At 43.8% G+C, this 17,725-nt stretch overlaps 2 protein-coding genes across 8 annotated transcripts in view; one reads left to right on the forward strand and one right to left on the reverse strand.

Moving 5' to 3' along the window:
- Positions 1-8,638, forward strand: part of prrt4b (proline rich transmembrane protein 4b) — a 42,654-nt gene extending 34,016 nt beyond the window's left edge. The window contains exon 4 of the mRNA XM_084049968.1: positions 5,648-8,638. Within this exon, the coding sequence (XP_083906094.1) occupies positions 5,648-7,728 (2,081 nt within the window). The 3' untranslated portion in view covers positions 7,729-8,638. The remainder of the gene's footprint in view (positions 1-5,647) is intronic.
- A 1,351-nt stretch (positions 8,639-9,989) lies between these two features.
- Positions 9,990-17,725, reverse strand: part of impdh1b (IMP (inosine 5'-monophosphate) dehydrogenase 1b) — a gene marked incomplete at its 3' end in the record, with an annotated part of 36,658 nt that continues 28,922 nt past the window's right edge. For 2 of the 7 annotated variants that reach the window (XM_084049970.1, XM_084049969.1), the window contains 5 exons: positions 17,353-17,496; positions 16,859-17,003; positions 16,270-16,413; positions 15,195-15,278; positions 9,990-12,672 (listed from right to left, as the gene is read on the reverse strand). In XM_084049970.1, the coding sequence (XP_083906096.1) occupies positions 12,651-12,672; positions 15,195-15,278; positions 16,270-16,413; positions 16,859-17,003; positions 17,353-17,496 (539 nt within the window). Of the gene's footprint in view, positions 12,673-15,190; positions 15,279-16,269; positions 16,414-16,858; positions 17,004-17,352; positions 17,497-17,725 lie in introns of those variants that run through there. The other 5 variants (XR_014600219.1, XR_014600220.1, XR_014600221.1 and 2 more) reach the window with 5 other exon arrangements.

A 17,725-nucleotide genomic window follows, 5' to 3' on the forward strand; every position in this document is an offset into this window, starting at 1 on the left:
CGACCGCACGTATATTTCCCCCCTTTTGTTGTCAGGAAAATAGAGTTTTTTAACGTATATCCCACAAAGATTTAGGCTGTGTTGTGGTGAACATGTCTGCACATTTACAGTATAGTCGCCATAACTGGCACGGCAGTATTCATCACCGCCTGATGTAATGGATTTCCCATGGCTTGCAGGACACGTACAGAAATACTTGTTTCACCATCTGTCTTCTTTAGCCAAGAGTCTCAACCCAGTCTTTTTTACTGAATTCATCCAAACTCTCTCTCTCTCTCTCTCTCTCTCTCCCTCACACACGCATGCACGCACACACACGTGTGCGCACACACACACACACACACACACACACACACACCTGACTTGGCAATGGCTCAGGAGGTAGTGCTGAGCAGCTTGGTTTCCTCCGCCATTGATGTGTGAATGTAAGGCACATTGTAAAGCGCTATAAATAAACACACACACACACACACACACACACACACACACACACACACACACACACACACACACACACACACACACACACACACACACACACACACACACACACACACACACACAGACACGCTTCTCTTACTATAATTGTGAGGACACAGGGGGATGGAAGAAGTACTCACATGTTTTACTTAAGTAAAAGTAACAATACTGCAATGTAAATATACTCTGTAAAGTAGAAGTCCCGTATTATTGTTTTTTTTTCAAATAGCCGAATATATAGGGCTGAAGTGGTTAATGTATGTCTACAAATTTACTACTAACTAAAGTTTTCATATAATTGTAGTGGAGTAAAAAGTACAATATTTGCCTTAGAGATGGAGTAGAAGTAAAAGTACGGAAAATTGAAAATACTCCAGTAAAGTAAAAATACTAGATTACACACACACACACACACACACACACACACACACACACACACACACACACACACACACACACACACACACACACACACACACACACACACACACACACACACACACACACACACACACACACACACACACACACACACACACACACACCTCTAACTGTACTTGTGAGGAGGACAAAAGGACATCATTTTTAACCCAAACCCCCAAAACCGAAAGCTAAAAGTCAGGTGGTAGCGGCTCAGGACCTAGAGTGGCTGTTTGAGAACCAAAAGGTTTCCCGGCTCAATTCCCCAGCTCGTGCTGACTTCATGTTGAAGTGTCCTTGAGCAAAAGTTTCCTTGTGTGTGTGTGTGTGTGTGTGTGTGTGTGTGTGTGTGTGTGTGTGTGTGTGTGTGTGTGTGTGTGTGTGTGTGTGTGTGTGTGTGTGTGTGTGTGTGTGTGTGTACTGTATGTAATGCTGCTTTGGAGGAGATGCCACATAAATGCAGATCATTTACCTAACACCAGCCTGCATCTGTTGCTAACTTCTTCATATTTTAACCATAAAACACTATTAGACTTGTGGGCTCATTTTGGTTCACAAAAGTATAGCAAAAGACAGACAGACAGACAGACAGACAGACAGACAGACAGACAGACACTCCATCTATCACAGAGAACAGAATGTTTTCCATATCTCATTCATCTCATCACAAACATTCTTTAGCTCGTCGTATAAGCTGCGTATGCCCTAGCAAACTAAACGGCTTTAATCAGTAAAGCGTCATATTGTATAGAATATGTGTATACCCATCTGTTGTATGACTCATACCGTAGTTCTCGGTAGATATCCTGCTATGTAATGGAGCCAGTCTCTGTGCTCCATTACAGAGCTCTCTATGGAGGGGTGATTGTCTCCAGTGGTGGAAAGTAACTCAGTACATTTACTCAAGTACTGTACTTAAGTACAATTTGCCAAAACATCGGCAATGTTTTGGCAGATCGACACCGTTGTACGATGAAGTACAAAACAGAGTGTACGTGGTTAACCCAGGGGTATTCAACTAGATTTGACAGGGGGCCACAGTTGTAAAAATGACTTGAAGTCGAGGGCCACAAGACTGTTTTCGTGGTTAACCGTATGGCTGTTTGTAGTGTGCTATAGGACACAACAATGGTCATATTATGTCCATTATGGTAACTTATTAGTGCCTGCTTCATACTGCATTTATGCCTTTTGATGTTATAGGATCATTTCTGTGCACAGGCTTTGATTTTGATATAAAGAAAATAGGAAGTAGATATTTCATTTGTGAGAAAAGGGGTGGAGGCAGGCTGGCAAGGTGAAGTGTTTACATGTTCGTATGAATTAAAGTTTTTTTTTAAATGTTTTTGAGTACCCGGCTGATAAGAGCACAAGCTCTTATGACGCGTTTCAAGAACCCTCAGTTGAGAGTGACCCATACAAATGGGTCAGAACGTTATTGAGGATGAATGAAACACACTGTGTAAAATATACAAGTGGATGAAGATGTAGAAGATGGAGGATGGACAAAATCCACTCAAAACTAGCTAATGGATGTAGAAGGAGAATTCTTTCTTTGGTATAATGAACAGCCACTCAAAACTCAGAAATAGCTACAAATGGTTGGCATAATGATGGATGAAATGCACTCAATGCCACTGAAATGTAGCTACCCAGCTACATGGTGAAAAAACAGCTGAACTACTTGAAAGCTATTATTCTGAAAGTAGTGAGAAGTAGACAACATTTCTAGCTGTTTTGTTTCTTTGTACCATGAAAAGGTCTACTTTTGATGCTTGTACTTTTACTTTTGATACTTAAATACATCTTAACACAAGGTACTTTTCATAATGATGTAAGCTACTTTATCACTTTGACCCAAGTGATTTTCTTATGGGTGACTTTTAACTATGAGCATTTTGTTCATTTTTGTTGTCAGTCTTGCAGCTCCCAACTTCAAGTAATTTTATACCTGTGGCCCCCAGCCTAATCTAGACGTGCAAGGACAACACGCAGCACGATCTACAGTAGTACATTAGGAAATTATACATACTCACCAAAGATTACATGTACCCACATTTGGGTTCTTGTATGTACTACAGTACTGGTGGTGGATGTTAATATAGGACCCTTAGTGAGTCACAAACATTCCTCCATTCTAAACAGTAGCCTAAATTGTATTCTTATTGGTTAATGGTTGCTTAACCATTAACAAGCTTCAGTTAACGGTTATGAAAAACATTCAAAATGGTCATTCTGTACAACCAACCATCCAATAATAATTTGTTACATTCATTTTTAAATTGGAACACGACAGCACGACAGCACGACAACGACAACGACAACGACAACGTTAAATTGGAACATGGAATATGTTCCAGGGGCCACAAGAAAGCTTTGCTGGGGCCGGATTTGGCCCGCAGGCTACCAGTTGAATATCACTGGGTTAACCCATTCAAACCGGGAAAGCTTTTGAGTCATTTTAGATTTTAGCAACATATGTTTTCCAGAAAAGTCTTAGGATTTAGAACAGTGGTTTAGAACAGTGCTTCTCAAAAATAACAGATGTACAAAGTTCAAAGCGCATCACTTCACGCCCGCTGCAAGCTTGTACATCTGCTATTACATCTGCTATTTGTTTTGAGAAATCGTGAAAAAATCTTGAATAATTTTGAACTTTAGAACACAATTCTTCTCTTCTGGGGGGTTCCTGGCACAAAACATTTTCAGATGGGGGGGTCCGCGGCCAAATACATATAATTTTGGGGGTCCTTGGCACAAAAATGTTTGAGAACTACTGATTTAGAAGGCATTTGTAGAAGCGGGCCTCAGGTCTTAATGGGTGTAAGTGGTTAAGTGGGAGAAGTCACAGATCAAATCAAAAGAAAGGCTGTCCGGCACTAGCAGACTGTCTGAGTGTTTGAGCCATGTCCTCTCTGTAGTGGTACAGACAACTTCTGCTTGTGGCCTTGGTTATGTCTTATGGAAATAAATACAATTTTTTCCCCCAACAAGAAAATGGAAAACGTCTTTTATGCCCCATCTGTGAGACATTAGGCTGTGTAATGACGCGCGTTAAAGTCTCATTCATGTCGCCTCGCAGTAAATGTATTGTATAAACATGCACACGTACAGCTTGTAGACGAGTTCTACAGACCCTCTCGGGTTTGTGCACATGCAAACACGTCAGCCTATTTAAGGATTTAAATGGTCGCTCCTCGTCCGGCTTTCCAGGCCAAACCACTTAGAAGCGACCATTTCCTCCGCCGTGCTAACACATGCCTCACACTATCACAATTAGCAGCGTTTGCATGAAAACACCAGATGTCTTATGCAATGCAAGGGGAAATCTGCACACACAAGCACAAACAAATAGGCACACACACGTTAGTATTAGTATACTTACGAGGACATCAACATTTTAGGACGGCAATTTCATGCCATTCTCTTTTACATTTCTTTCCAAAAATAATCTATTAAGCAATGCATTAATTTGTGACACACAACTATGTATAAAATAGGCATAAGCTAAACTTAACCTCAAATGTCTAATTCTAACCCCAACCTGAATCTTTTCCTAATTGTATAAGCCTAACTACCCAAATTTTCCTTAACCATAATGTAATCATTGTGAGGACCAGGAAAACTGTCGTCACAAGGCCTATTTCTGAAATTGTCAGAGAGAGAGAGAGAGAGAGAGAGCCAGAGAGAGAGGGAGAGAGAGACACCTCCTTTTGAGCCCAGCCCAGTTTGAGGTTGCATTCTTACAAGCTTTGGGGCTTTTATACAGGATTAGCAAATTAGGGGGGAAAGCATGCTTTCATGGTCCTGGCACAGCTCCAGTGTGTGTGTGTGTGTGTGTGTGTGTGTGTGTGTGTGTGTGTGTGTGTGTGTGTGTGTGTGTGTGTGTGTGTGTGTGTGTGTGTGTGTGTGTGTGTGTGTGTGTGTGTGTGTGTGTGTGTGTGTGTGTGTGTGTGTGTGTGTGTGTGCTGGCTCAGATAGAATGAGTGGAAACTACTAGACTGTGCATTCTCATGAGCAGCTGATTAAAATAGGGTGTTTCCTACATAGACACACAGAAAAACAATCCTCTTCATATGCATTATGTTAAAGCTTTCCTGTTTTCCGCACCCCCGGGTGTTCAGTGATTCATTTGTTTTGTCATGAGGCAGATTATGCTCATTGTTTATGGATTACATTTCATGTTTGATGAAAAATAGGGTAGCGACCCATTTTGGGTCACAGACCTGTTTCTACTCGTGGGTCACGAGTAGAAGTCCTTTTCTACTTTTTGTTGTAAAATGTTTCAAATGGTTTTTCAGGAATTTTGGAAAAATAGTCAATCTACAAGCTCACAATGCATGGTGTATTAATTCAGTGGTTCTCAACCTGTGGCTCCCCACATGATTTATTGGCAGTCCCCAGATGACTGTGAAGTGACAGTTCAAGGACTTAAGACCATTACTGCATCAACAGTAATCAACAAACTATAAAAACTGGTCAAGCATCGGCCAAATTGTCAAATAATATAAGAAAGAGGCAGAAAATAGCCGATCAAGCTCACAACGCCTCGCGTTTGCGAGACGTTGTGGGGGGTCGCGGCCTCAAAAGATTGATAACCACTGTATTAATTCATAATGTAATTTTCTTACGTTTGGGTCCTGGGGAGACACCAAATGTCTCTTTTGGAACCTTAGCTGAAAAACTTTGGGAATCACTGGATAAATGAATCAAAGCTTTAAAGTTAATTCTTCATGTTCTTTTCCAGGTGGTCCTACTGAAATGGCGTACATTTCTCCACACACAGAGGACTGGCTGATCTACGACCCGACAGAGAACGAAATCCAGCTCCTCCCAGACTGCAATCAAGAACGATCCGGAATCTGCAACCTCTCCACCACCTGGGCCTCCAGCACGGCAACGACAACGACAACGCCCTTTGACGTCTCCGCCCCTGGAAACGCCACCGCCCCTGCCGGCAACCACTCAAACAGCAACCCCTTCCTGGTCGCGGCTCCGCCCATGCTGGTGCCCCTGTACACCGACTGGAACAGCGCCATGGCCGCGTGGGGCGTGGCCTGGGAAGCGCACGTGTACGGCATCGGGTGCGTCTTCGCCACGGTCGGCCTGGCCTCGGCGCTCAACCTGCTGTGCTTGCCGCTGCGCTGCCCGTCTGGATGCGTGTACTTCGCTCTGGTCAGCTTGTTCCTCCTGGCCGCCGGCTCCACCAGAGCCTTCTCCCTCCTGTACGACGCCTACGGCCACCAGGACCGCCTGCCGTCCGTGGAGGCGGCGCTGACGCTGTACGAAGCGCCGTTCCCCTGCCTGACGGCGGCCTTCGGCCTGGTCTTCCTGCTGCTGTCCATGCGCTCCAGGATGCAGCTGTCCTACTCGGCCTTCCAGAGGCCCTGCTTCCTGGCCTGTCTGGTGGCGGTGCACTTTGCCGCGGCGTTCGGCCCGGTGACCCTGCTGAAGGTCTACGGGCAGAGGCCTCCGCTCTGCCTCTTTCTCTCGCTCGTTGCCAGGGGAGCGTTCGTGGCACTGGCGACGTTTCTGTCCGCCTCCTATTTTGTGTTCTACATCTACGTGCGGGCGGATTCCAAGCACATCTACCACCTGAACAACACGTCCCCGACGCCCGCCGAGCGGTACAACCGCTGCCCGTTTGCCGAGAGCCGCGACTGGAACCGGGCCGCGGTGACGGTGTGCGTGTCCGCACTGTTCTGCTTCGCGTGTGCCGGTTTGCAGTTGTACGCCATGCTTAATGCCATGGGCATCGCAGGGGGGGAGGAGGTCTTCCGTCCCTGGCCCTGGTGGGCCTTCCAGTTCAGCTGCAGAGTGTGCGAGCTCGGAGTCTGTCTCACGCTGGCCTTGGTGGTGGCGCAACCCATCTACTGTGCCGATCACCTTCCGGCCGCCGGAAGCTGCTGGACGGAGCTGTTTGCGGCCAAATCCCCGCTCCTCCCTGGCAGCTACCAGTGGACACTAAGCCAGCAGGAGAAGCTCGCCATCGTGGACACGGGTGGCCTTGGCGAGACAGAGAGCCTTCCGCTCTACACGCTGGTGGACGAGCGGCTCGGGAGCAGTCTGAACGGATTGGATCTTCTCTACCACAGCAACAGAGCGCTGGCCTACCGAGACCTGGATTTGGATCTGGACGTGCCGTGCGCAGGAAATGAAGGCGGCTCCTCCTTCACCAGTGATTCCACTGCAGACCTGCGACCGCCCTCGCCCATAAATCTGCGTCGCAGCATCGACGAGGCGCTCTTCAGCGAGGCTCTCTTCCCGATGAGCCTCTTCAGCCCAATGAGGCCCATTCACTGCAGCGATCTGTCCCTAACCGCTCACAACACGCTCCCCAACGGCGGCAAGGCTCTCCGCGAGACACTCTTAACCGACCCCGGCTTATATCGGACCTCTTCCTGTGTGGAGGTGACCCCTCGACCCCAGCCTCTGGAAGACAGCGTCCGGGGAGCTCTGCCCTCTCCCTCTCTGTCCGTGACATCCAGCTGTTCTTCACCCGAACGATGGCGGGGAAGTTCGTCCTCCTGCTGTTCCCTGTACAGAGCCTCAGTCGGGGGCTCCTCGTTGGTCCTCTGCCCCAGCCCGGGAGGCCGCGCTCGGCAGACTCCCCAAGACGGGAGCTCGGACCGTGTGGTGTCCTCTGGCCACCACCAGCAGGGCTCCACGGACCTGCAGAGGTGCTATCACACTCTGGGGTCGGCCTCGCAGGAGAGCCTGGACCTGGACTTGTCGTCCGAGGCGGAGCGCTCAGTTCAGGAGGAGTTCATCACCGTGTGCAGGCAGATCGATGCCTCGAGTGTCTGCAGTGAGACTATTGATTTATGATCGATCACGTAAGGGCTACAGGCTAGAGGACTGTTGAGTTAAATTCATACTTTGTCGTTTGACACCTTTCGCTTGACAAAAGCGATGCATTTGGAAATGTCCTTTTTTTCGAGTGACACTTGTCACTTGAAAAGGTTGTGTGGTGGAAGTATGAATGAAGTCTTTGGTGTCTCACCCAGTGGGATAGTTTGGCTTTTTTCCAGCCTATTTGAATGTGAGTGGTAGCTTTGGCAAACACTGAGAATATAGTCATATATGATGCCAAAAGTAAACATTTAAAAAGGCAAACCCTCACAGATTTTGAAGCTAAATACCATTATTTTGACGTGAGGAGCTGACGAAAAATACCTTGCCATTTTGATGTGTTTGACATCAACATTACGTGGAGAAATGATTCTCAGAAGACAGCCTGCGTCCGAAATTACTTTGTGCATCGTGAACAGTATGGTACAACCGATGGTCACTACAGCAAACCTTAAAGTATATACCATTATGTATTACACTGAAAGAATGCCGACCTTCATCCGATACAGCATTGAGGGGACCAAAATGTTTTCATTTTACCAATAAGTTAGCCACTTACTCTGTATAGTCCTCTCTACATCAAGGGTTCCCAAGCTTTTCAGTGCCCCGACCCCCCAAAATAATCATATTTTAACTGGGGACCCCCCACCCTGACAAGCACTTGGAACTGTAGGCTTTACATTTCGTTTGACTCGGTTCCACAGATAAATTGTGAAAATAGCCGAACGACAAGCACACAACGCGCGTTGTGAGCTTGTAGATCGGCTATTTCCACAATGTTTGCCACTTTTTTACATAATTTGGTATTAAAAAGGTCATAAAGGTCATTAAATTATAACTTTAGATATGTGCAGATACCCTGTATACAGTACACTTATACTGTATGTTGGTTTTCTTTACTGTTGAGTGAGAAAACAATGTTGCACATTAAGCTAATCCTCCTGGGGACCCCCCAAAATGATGTGGGGTCCCGACCCCCAATTTGGGAACCACTGCTCTGCATAGACCTCCTCATAGGAGTAAATGAGTGAATTATTCCAGACAAAGCCACAGAGTATTTTCCTGGAACACACACTACGAGATCTCCTCACATCAAAACAATGGCATTTACGTTCCAATTCAGCGATGTTTCCCTTTAAGGAGTTGTTAAGTTCTTAGAGGTGGTCATTTGTGATCGTCTATGGGGGTTGGGGTGGGTCCAAGTGCTACAGAATGTCACAACAACCCAAAAGGAAATTTGTTAGGTGACTTTTTTCATGTTTGATAACATCTCTTTTGATAAAAAAAAAGGGTTGTGGGCAATGTCTTATTAAAAAGGGGAAAGAAAAGTTTGTTTGTACAATTTTTGTATTGCATTCCAATAGATAATACTGTGATTGAATTAAGCACTTATTAAACAAGACTACTGATATTAAGTGATGTTTCTGGTTTCAATTGAGTAAGATTTGTCATTTGATATCTTGATGTACTAGCGGGCTATAGATGTTACATTTTGTCAGATCTGAAATGCTCTTTACCAGGGGTCTTCAACTGGGGGTCCAGGACCCCTAGGTGGTCCTCAGTTACTACAGGGGGGCTGCCAAATCTTTGTGATAAGATGTGTTTTTCATATTAACCACTTGAACCCTCACATCCCTTCTGAGAACCTAAACCGAAAATAGCAGATCTACAAGTCATTCACAACTCCTCGCACTGAAAGACGTTGTGAGTTGTAGATCGGCTATTTTTGGCAAAGTGGTGTAGAGGGAAAAAGGACCAAAACTAGTACAGAGCCAAAGGTCAAGTTTACTAAGTATTGAGGGTTTAAGTGGTTAAATGTCTACCATTAAGTTAACACTGATAGTCAGTGAAGCTATCAATGAAAATTTGAAAAGTTTAATCTGGGGGCCCCTGCTTCATCTCTCTCTCAGCTAAGGGGTCCTTGGCCTGAAAAACGTTGAAGACCCCTGCATACAATGCAGAACTTCACTTGCAGTAACAGTGTAGCAGTGACCCCTGCTGGTAGAATGCATCCACTGTCCCGCCTTTATATTAAGCAGAGTAATATAGAGTATATTGTGCTTCGGGATTCCTGCTCTGAACATGCAGACTCCATTTTGTATGACCAGCTTACTAATTTATTTGTTGAAAACATTCCATTACTTTTGTCTAAAAACGTTGTTTAATAAAGAGTCTTTTTACATTTTGATCCTCGTTTTCTGAAAAAAACAAAACAAACTGAAACCACACAGTCCATACACAGTTTTGACTTTTATTTATTCTCCTTTGCGATGTTTGAATGGCAAAGTCAACCTGTGTTGTAAACATGATTTGTTAAACATCTGTCATGGTGTCTTTTTTTTATGGAATCTGATTCACTGCGAGTTGGGAGTCTTCAGTCAATAACGGCAGTTGTTACTCAATATAAATAGCCAAACAGGGCTTCGGGAAAAAAACAAAAAAAGACAACCTCAAAGTAAATGTACAGCCTAACCATGCTTTTTAGATGACTGATAGAATTCCCAGCTTATGGTGAAATCAGATCGATTTAAGGTTAAAAAGCCACGCTCCAGGTGGTTACACTGAACAGAAGCAGCCAGGATGTGCAGCTTGCTTGTCGGTACAAATGTCTCCATGAAGATTTGCTTACAATTCAGGTTAACCGCAAGAGCTCTGTTATGTCAAGTGCGCCCTCTAGAGGGCAGTGTACATCAGCACGATACAGAACGCCACAGTGACTCCTACGGGACACCCTAAAATACCACGTCTGCCATAAAAAGGACATCCATTTACGAAAACATTTGAAAAGCCTACTCCTACGAAAAGCTGAATGATAACGGGTAGGGCTATCAATAAAAAGGAGGCGAGGGGGGTGTCTAGTAGCATCATGCACATCAATGCATTTCCAGGGTTGTTAAGACTTCCTGTTTGTGTGCCGCCTTTAGTTCATCCCCGTTTCAAGGCATATCGCTGGTTAAAAAAATAAAAAATAAGGAAAACATTTAAAATCTGTGACATATTTGGACAACCTGTGCCAAAATCTTGCGAAAGGACTGGAATGAAATGCGATGTTCTGGGTAACAGGCGACTTGATGAGCTAATTTTGGTTACAGAGTGTCAGTACAACTTGGCAGTACATACAATTAGAAAAAAGCAGAATATAAATATATCCATGTTGTGGCTTATTGAAAAAACTAAGCATGCATATAAAAAAAAAAAATGCTCAACTTCCCGCCAAGTCTGGATACAGCTTCATTATAAACCAAATTTTCTAAAAGTAATTAAACACCCCCAGGCAGGGAAGTTCTCCCCATCAGCAACTAATCATTTCATTGATTGACACAATTTTGAGTTTGAACGTCCCTGATGTTGTGCAGTTGAGCCTGCGGTCCCCGTAAAAAAACACTAAACATTGTTAACAGGATTCTGTTTTATTTGGTTCAAGTCGTCTTCTGAATGTTTCAACGCATTGGCCACATAAGGAAAACGTCTCAACTTTCAGGCGGCTTTAGCCTCGTCAACTGGACGCGGGGGACGCGGGGATGCAGTTTATATCGTGGCAACGGTCTTTTATCAAGACTTCATACCTCAGACACGGAGCCTTTTAAAAAAGGAGAATCACTGAAAACAATATCATAATAGGCTACTCGTCTCCTGGTAGCCACCATCTGCAATGGTTAATAAAAATGCTGCGAATGAAAAAAAAAGATTGCTTGCCACGACTGATTGCACACAGAACATAGTCAGACTATAGCATCTGTCTCTGCACAGTAGGTTAGACCAGTGGTTCTCAACCTTTTCAGGCCACGACACCCCAAAATAATTGTATGATAAAATGTGAATAACCAAAATAATCATATTTGAACTGAGGACCCCCCCCCCACACTGACAAGCACTTGGAATTGTAGGAGTTGAGGCATTACATTTAGTTTGACTCGGTTCCACAGATAAATAGTGAACATAGCCGATCTACAAGCTCACAGCGGCCCGCAAACGCGAGGCGTTGTGAGCTTGTAGATTGTCTTTTTTTTGCCTTATATTAGACAATTTTTATAGTATAATTTCTTTATTACTTTTGATGCAGAAATGGCCTTAATTTCTTTGTAGGTATTAAAAAGGTCTTTGAAGTCCTTAAATTGTCACTTCACTGTCATCTGGGGACCCCCCAAAATCATGTGGGGACATCCCCGGGGGTCCTGACCCACAGGTTGAGAACACACTGGGTTAGACAGTGAACTGGGCTCATTTGAGGCTTCTGACATGGAGGCTTGCTGGTACGGGTGGATCATAAACAAAATAAAAAACTTAAAAGTAAAAACTAAAAAAAGAACAACATTCTGATGGAATTTAAGCCATGGTTTACTTCGGGTTTCACCAAGTAGAGGACAAAACAACACAGTGTTCCTCCGCTAGGTTTGACCACACACACACACACACACACACACACACACACACACACACACACACAGTTCATTCTCTCAGTATCAACACTCAAACACACACACACACACACACACACACACACACACACACACACACACACACACACACACACAGTTCATTCTGTCATTAGTATCAACACCCAAACACACACACTTGGGACTGGCTGCATACTCATAGATATGTGGGGTGCGTGTCTTTGAGACAACCCTGATGCTCCGCTTTTTGAGTGCAAAATCCCAGTGGGGGGGGGTGTGTTCCAGGTGACGACGGTGTCATTCGGCAGATTCTCACCTCATTCCCCAAGACCCCCCACCCCCCAGGCCCACTCGGGTCAGAGAGAGGGAGGGAAGTGAGGGAGAGCAAAGAGGGTGTTGTTTGTGGGTGCTTGGTGTCAGGTGGGTCGGTTCCGTTTGGTCGCTGTGGGAGTCGGGACGTCCGGTGGTGCAGCTCGGGACTGCAGCGCTCCGTTCCCTGGCTCAGTAAAGCCGCTTCTCGTAACTGTCGACATGAAAAGGACGGAGATTTAACCCATTAAGACCTGAGGCGATTCTTTAAAAAAATCTGAATCCTAACAGTATTTGAAGAAAAGAAAAAAAAATGTTTTCAAGATTTTTCAAGAAGATTTTTTTTAAGACATCTAAAGTGACACAGAAGCGTTCCAGGTATCAATGGGTTAAAAAAAAAAAAGACGCTTTGAAGATTCAGCATCGCCGAGATCACTTGTTTTACAACGTAAAACCTTATTCCCATTTATAAACCTGTCCAAACTGGTTTTAAATAGAATACCAGTATCGGAAAAGCTGCCGATACTGATACTAAAATGCTGGTATCGGCGAGTACGTCAGTCTATGCTATTCCGAGACCACATAATTTATCACATGATGATATGCCTTTTACAGTCATACTTTGATTGCTTCAGTTGATGTTGCACGATACTCTTACTGCACCATTTTACATTATAATTTTACTAACTTGTAGCTGCACATATTTTTATTTATTCCTAGATCAGTGGTTCCCAAACCTTTTAATTTCAAGGACCCCCATAACTTTGAATTACAGACTTGTAAGGGTCCATTTGGAACCCCCTCAAGGAACCCCGATGGTCCCTGGGCCCCACTTTGAGAACCACAGTCTGTCCTAGATTTGTTTTTTGTAACATTTGTTTCGGTACATCTCTAGTTTTAACCATGTGTTAACCATTACTTTCTCCAACTCAACAACTTTGCGAGTTAGCCGGGTTGAAAAACACGCAGAAGAATAGAAATGGCATCATAGCGTCCCTGTATTTGCCAAAAATCGGCAAACAAAACACAAATCTGTACTTGGATCGGCCGGGTATTTCAACACAAAAAAAAGTACATGAACCACTTTGAAGCTTTTTTTTTTCAGTTGAATATACGTCATTTTTGTCGTACAACACGGCCATTTGACAAGAAAAAATGTAACCTTAAGAGCCACTAGGGAATGTAACGGTTAAAGAGGCTGGGTTTGAGCATTTCAAGCTAAAATGGAGAATGGGACAGCTAAAGATGCAAGCGAAGTATAGATTTCCTTCCCCCTTTGCTTAGATTTTAAATATGTTAGGGATGTGCGCAGCGACTAATTTCACTGAAATTAAAATAACGATTTTGTAACAGACTTAACACATTTCAATCTATAGGGCCGAATGTTCATTTGAATGCCGCAGAAAAGTACAACATTGTGCATCAATGCATTATGCTCAAGATTCTCCTACAAATTTTGTTCATTCAGAAAACAAATAGGAAATCAAAGTCTTTCTCATGTTTCCAAACGGTACTCCAACAAACACTCTAACTGGAGGTCACTTCGTGCCACGCTGTGAGCTTGTACATCTGTTATTCATGAACAATTTAGAAAAGAAGTGTCTGAAAAATGTTGACACATTTTGAATTACGAAAAAGTTTGAGAAGCACTGATTTAGAAGGCCTCTGTAGAATCGGCCTCAGGTCTTAATGGGTTAACGGCGTAGTCGACTAGCTGCGCACATCCCTAATAAAGTTTACACCAACGTGTATGACCGCATGTGTGATATAAGTCTTTTAACACAACATTAAGGCAGCCCGGACCTTTTTCAAAACACCCTCACTGACATTGCTATGGAAACCGTGCTCCATTTTGTGCTCAGTGCGACTGAAACGACACAACTGGCACGCTTGCTCTCGTCCGACTCTACGTTCCCACTTACACGAAACTCAAAACCAGGGAAGTCAAATAATTGAGAAGGAGGGTAAAGTTTAAACCTTCACAATGTTTACACAGTATGTGCATGATACTTACATGGGACATATGCATATCTATGACAAGAGAGACAGAAAGAGACAAGAGGAGACATTTTTTTGGGGTGTTTGATGATGTCACTACCAGAAAGTTGTGCTCTACGCTAATACTACTACTTAAGCTCACAACGTGGCACAACAAGGCACGATGTGAACACGTTGTGAGCTTGTAGATCTGCTATTTCCCGCTGTGCAACACCAAGCATGTAATGTGTATGGATTCAGCATAGAGGCCTAGGCAATTTTGGAGAGTTTTCGCCTATAATGACATGCCCAAAATAGGGACACAAGGGTTGATGTGGTTAACCCATTAAAATGGGGAAAGCATCCGTGTGATTTTAGATTTTAACCGTTGTTTTATACTTTGGCTATTCAGAAATAACAGATATACAAGCTCATGTAGATCTGCTATTTTTGAAAAATCAAAATCTTTTTTTTTTTTACTCAAATCTTTGCTTCTGGGGGTCCCTGGAACAAAACATTTTGAGATGGGAAATATTTCGGTCCGCATCCAAATACATATAATTTGGGTGGTCCTTGACAAGAAAGCTTTTGAGCACCACTGATGTAGCAACATACGTTTTTCAGTTTTCAGAAAACTGTTTATTTAGAAGACATTTTGTAGAATCGGCCTCAGGTCTTAATGTGATTAAGTCAGCGTGGTTGTCTACATCTACATCGTGCGAGTCCATTGTACGGTACAGTGTAGTGAACGATACTTACGAGTGCAGGCCGTGTACGCCTCCTTCCACCTGTGCAGACATGGTCCTCTTCTCAAACTTCAATTCTCCAGAATACATCATGGCACTGAGGAGACAAAATGATGCTCAGTTTACCGCCGCAAACTCATCAACATCATAACCAACACGACAAGCGAGAGAGGAGTGCATATTGGTTGCGTGTGTGACTTTTTGATTTTTCTTGAGTGTGAGTGATTACAAATGTCTATGAATTTATACCAGTTTGTTATTGTACTCATTTAACAAGGAATCGTCCTGCCTGTGGGCTTCCTTCATTTCCTACTCTGGTAACTACTATTTATTTCTTATGTTTATAAATTTACCCTTTATATTGTGCAAATCAACTAAACTAAATTACAGTGGTGGAAAAAGTACTCAAATGTTTCGCTTAAGTAAAAGTATCAATACTGCAATATAGAAATACTCTGTTACAAGTAAAAGTCTGGAATTAAACATGTACTTGAGTAAAAGTACAAAAGTATTGGCATCAAAATACACTTCACGTACCAAAAGTAAAAGTACTCAGTATGCAGAATGTCTCATTTAAAGTTTTCAAATGTATAAAAAAACCTTCTGAAAATAGCTGATCTGTAGATCGGCTATTTTCAAATGGCCGAAATGTATATAGGGCTTAAGTGGTTAATGTATGTTTTGTAATAATAATCAAAATCTACAAAGTAACTAGTAATTAAAGTTTTCAAATAATTGTAGTGGAGTAAAAGTACAATATTTGCCTCTGAGATGCAGTTGAGTAGAAGTAAAAGTATTGGAAATTGGAAATACTCAAGTAAAGCACTGTACTGTACTAAAGTACAGTACAGTAAATGTACTAAATTACTTCCCACCACTGCTAAATGATATACCATGCACTACAACAACAACAAAGAGTGGGACAAAATCATGTGCTGCTGCAAAGTTCACCTGGAGCCCTGTTCAGGCTGAATGTGTTTTGGCATTTTCAGCGCCCTCCGGTGGACAAATTGCAGGCACAATATTGAGCTGCATTACACACAGAGACAGATAGACAGCCTCATTACAACAGAGGAAACGCTACTCACCGGAGCACAGAGAGGCTCTTGGCTCCAATGTCCTGGCAGCCATGTTGGATACCGGCTATCAGGTAGGGGATAAACTTGTGGATGGATCCCTTGTCCTGGACGGAGCCGGACACTCCCTGGGCGACCTTCACCTTGTCACCCTCACTGTGGACAAACATCAGCCAATCACAGACATGCAGAGGAGGCCACAGGGAACTTCTGTTTACGCCCCAAGGTACATATAGAACTGTGTGGGTCTTCATTCCCATTTGATGCCAGAAATCTATACATCCACAAATCTCTATCCACATTTGATTGGCCAAGGTTCGCATGATCAGCGCTAATAGATTTTCAGGCTGGACATCTAGTGTTTTATACATTTCGAAAAATTGTACACATTTTATAATGCTAATCTTGAATCTGCCGAGATGGTCTGAACGGGGTGAAACCTTTCCCAAATGTTGAGTCCTACGGTATAGATGTGTCATAGATAACTGACATCACAGGCTGGCCACAAACTAAGTCCCAGATCCACTCAAAAGTGCTGGAAAACTCAACAAACAAACAGTCCACAGCTTACAATAACAACCGCCTCCAGCCTCCTCAGTACCTGAAGTAGCGTTTCTGGCTGCTGGTGCTCTTCTCCATGGCGTCCAGAGAGCCCATCCCACGGTACTTCTTCAGACGCACGCCGTCTGAGAAGAAGTACTCCCCCGGTGCTTCCGTGGTCGCCGCTAGCAACGATCCCATCATCACTGGAGCAGGAGGTGAAAGGAGAATGATTACTGCCGAACCACTTAAACATAACATGACTTAACCCATTCAATCCAGGAACGCATCTCTGTAATTTTAGATTTCTTTGGCTATTCAAAAATAGCAGATCTACAAGCACATACATAGCGCAGCATGAGCTTGTAGATATGCTATGGATTGTTGCTAAGCTCTGCCAATCTACATGACATCAAGGCTGGCTTTAGATTGTTGTCTTTATAACAGAACAATAGACCTTAATGGGAAAATTCTGACAAAGCTACCCTTTAGGATTTAAAACAACAATATAACAAGAATCAAAGTTTGCATGTCACATGGCTCTTTAAACCTCACCTGTTGATGCCCCAAGGGAAAGCGCCTTCACTACATGCCCGACAGTCTGGATGCCACCGTCTGCGATGACCGGCACACCGAAACGCCTGGCGTACTCTGCCACCTTATACACCGAGGTACCCTGGGGCCGCCCGCATGCCATGACTATAGTGCGGACAGAAAATGCATCAGCCATCACCATTCACACATAGTGGATACAGTGGTGTAGTGGATACGTAGTGGATACAGTGGTGTAGAATTCATAAACTCACCATAGTTCACATAGAGATAATGTGTTTTTGTGCCGTTTGCTACTGTTAGCAACCGATAACCTGTCAGCTGCAATGTACAGCAGCTTCTAACAGCCAGGTTAAATACGTAAAGCAGTGGTTCT

Source organism: Gymnoscopelus microlampas (genome assembly GCF_963454915.1).
Source record: "Gymnoscopelus microlampas genome assembly, chromosome: 23".
In the NCBI taxonomy this organism is placed as follows: domain Eukaryota; kingdom Metazoa; phylum Chordata; class Actinopteri; order Myctophiformes; family Myctophidae; genus Gymnoscopelus; species Gymnoscopelus microlampas.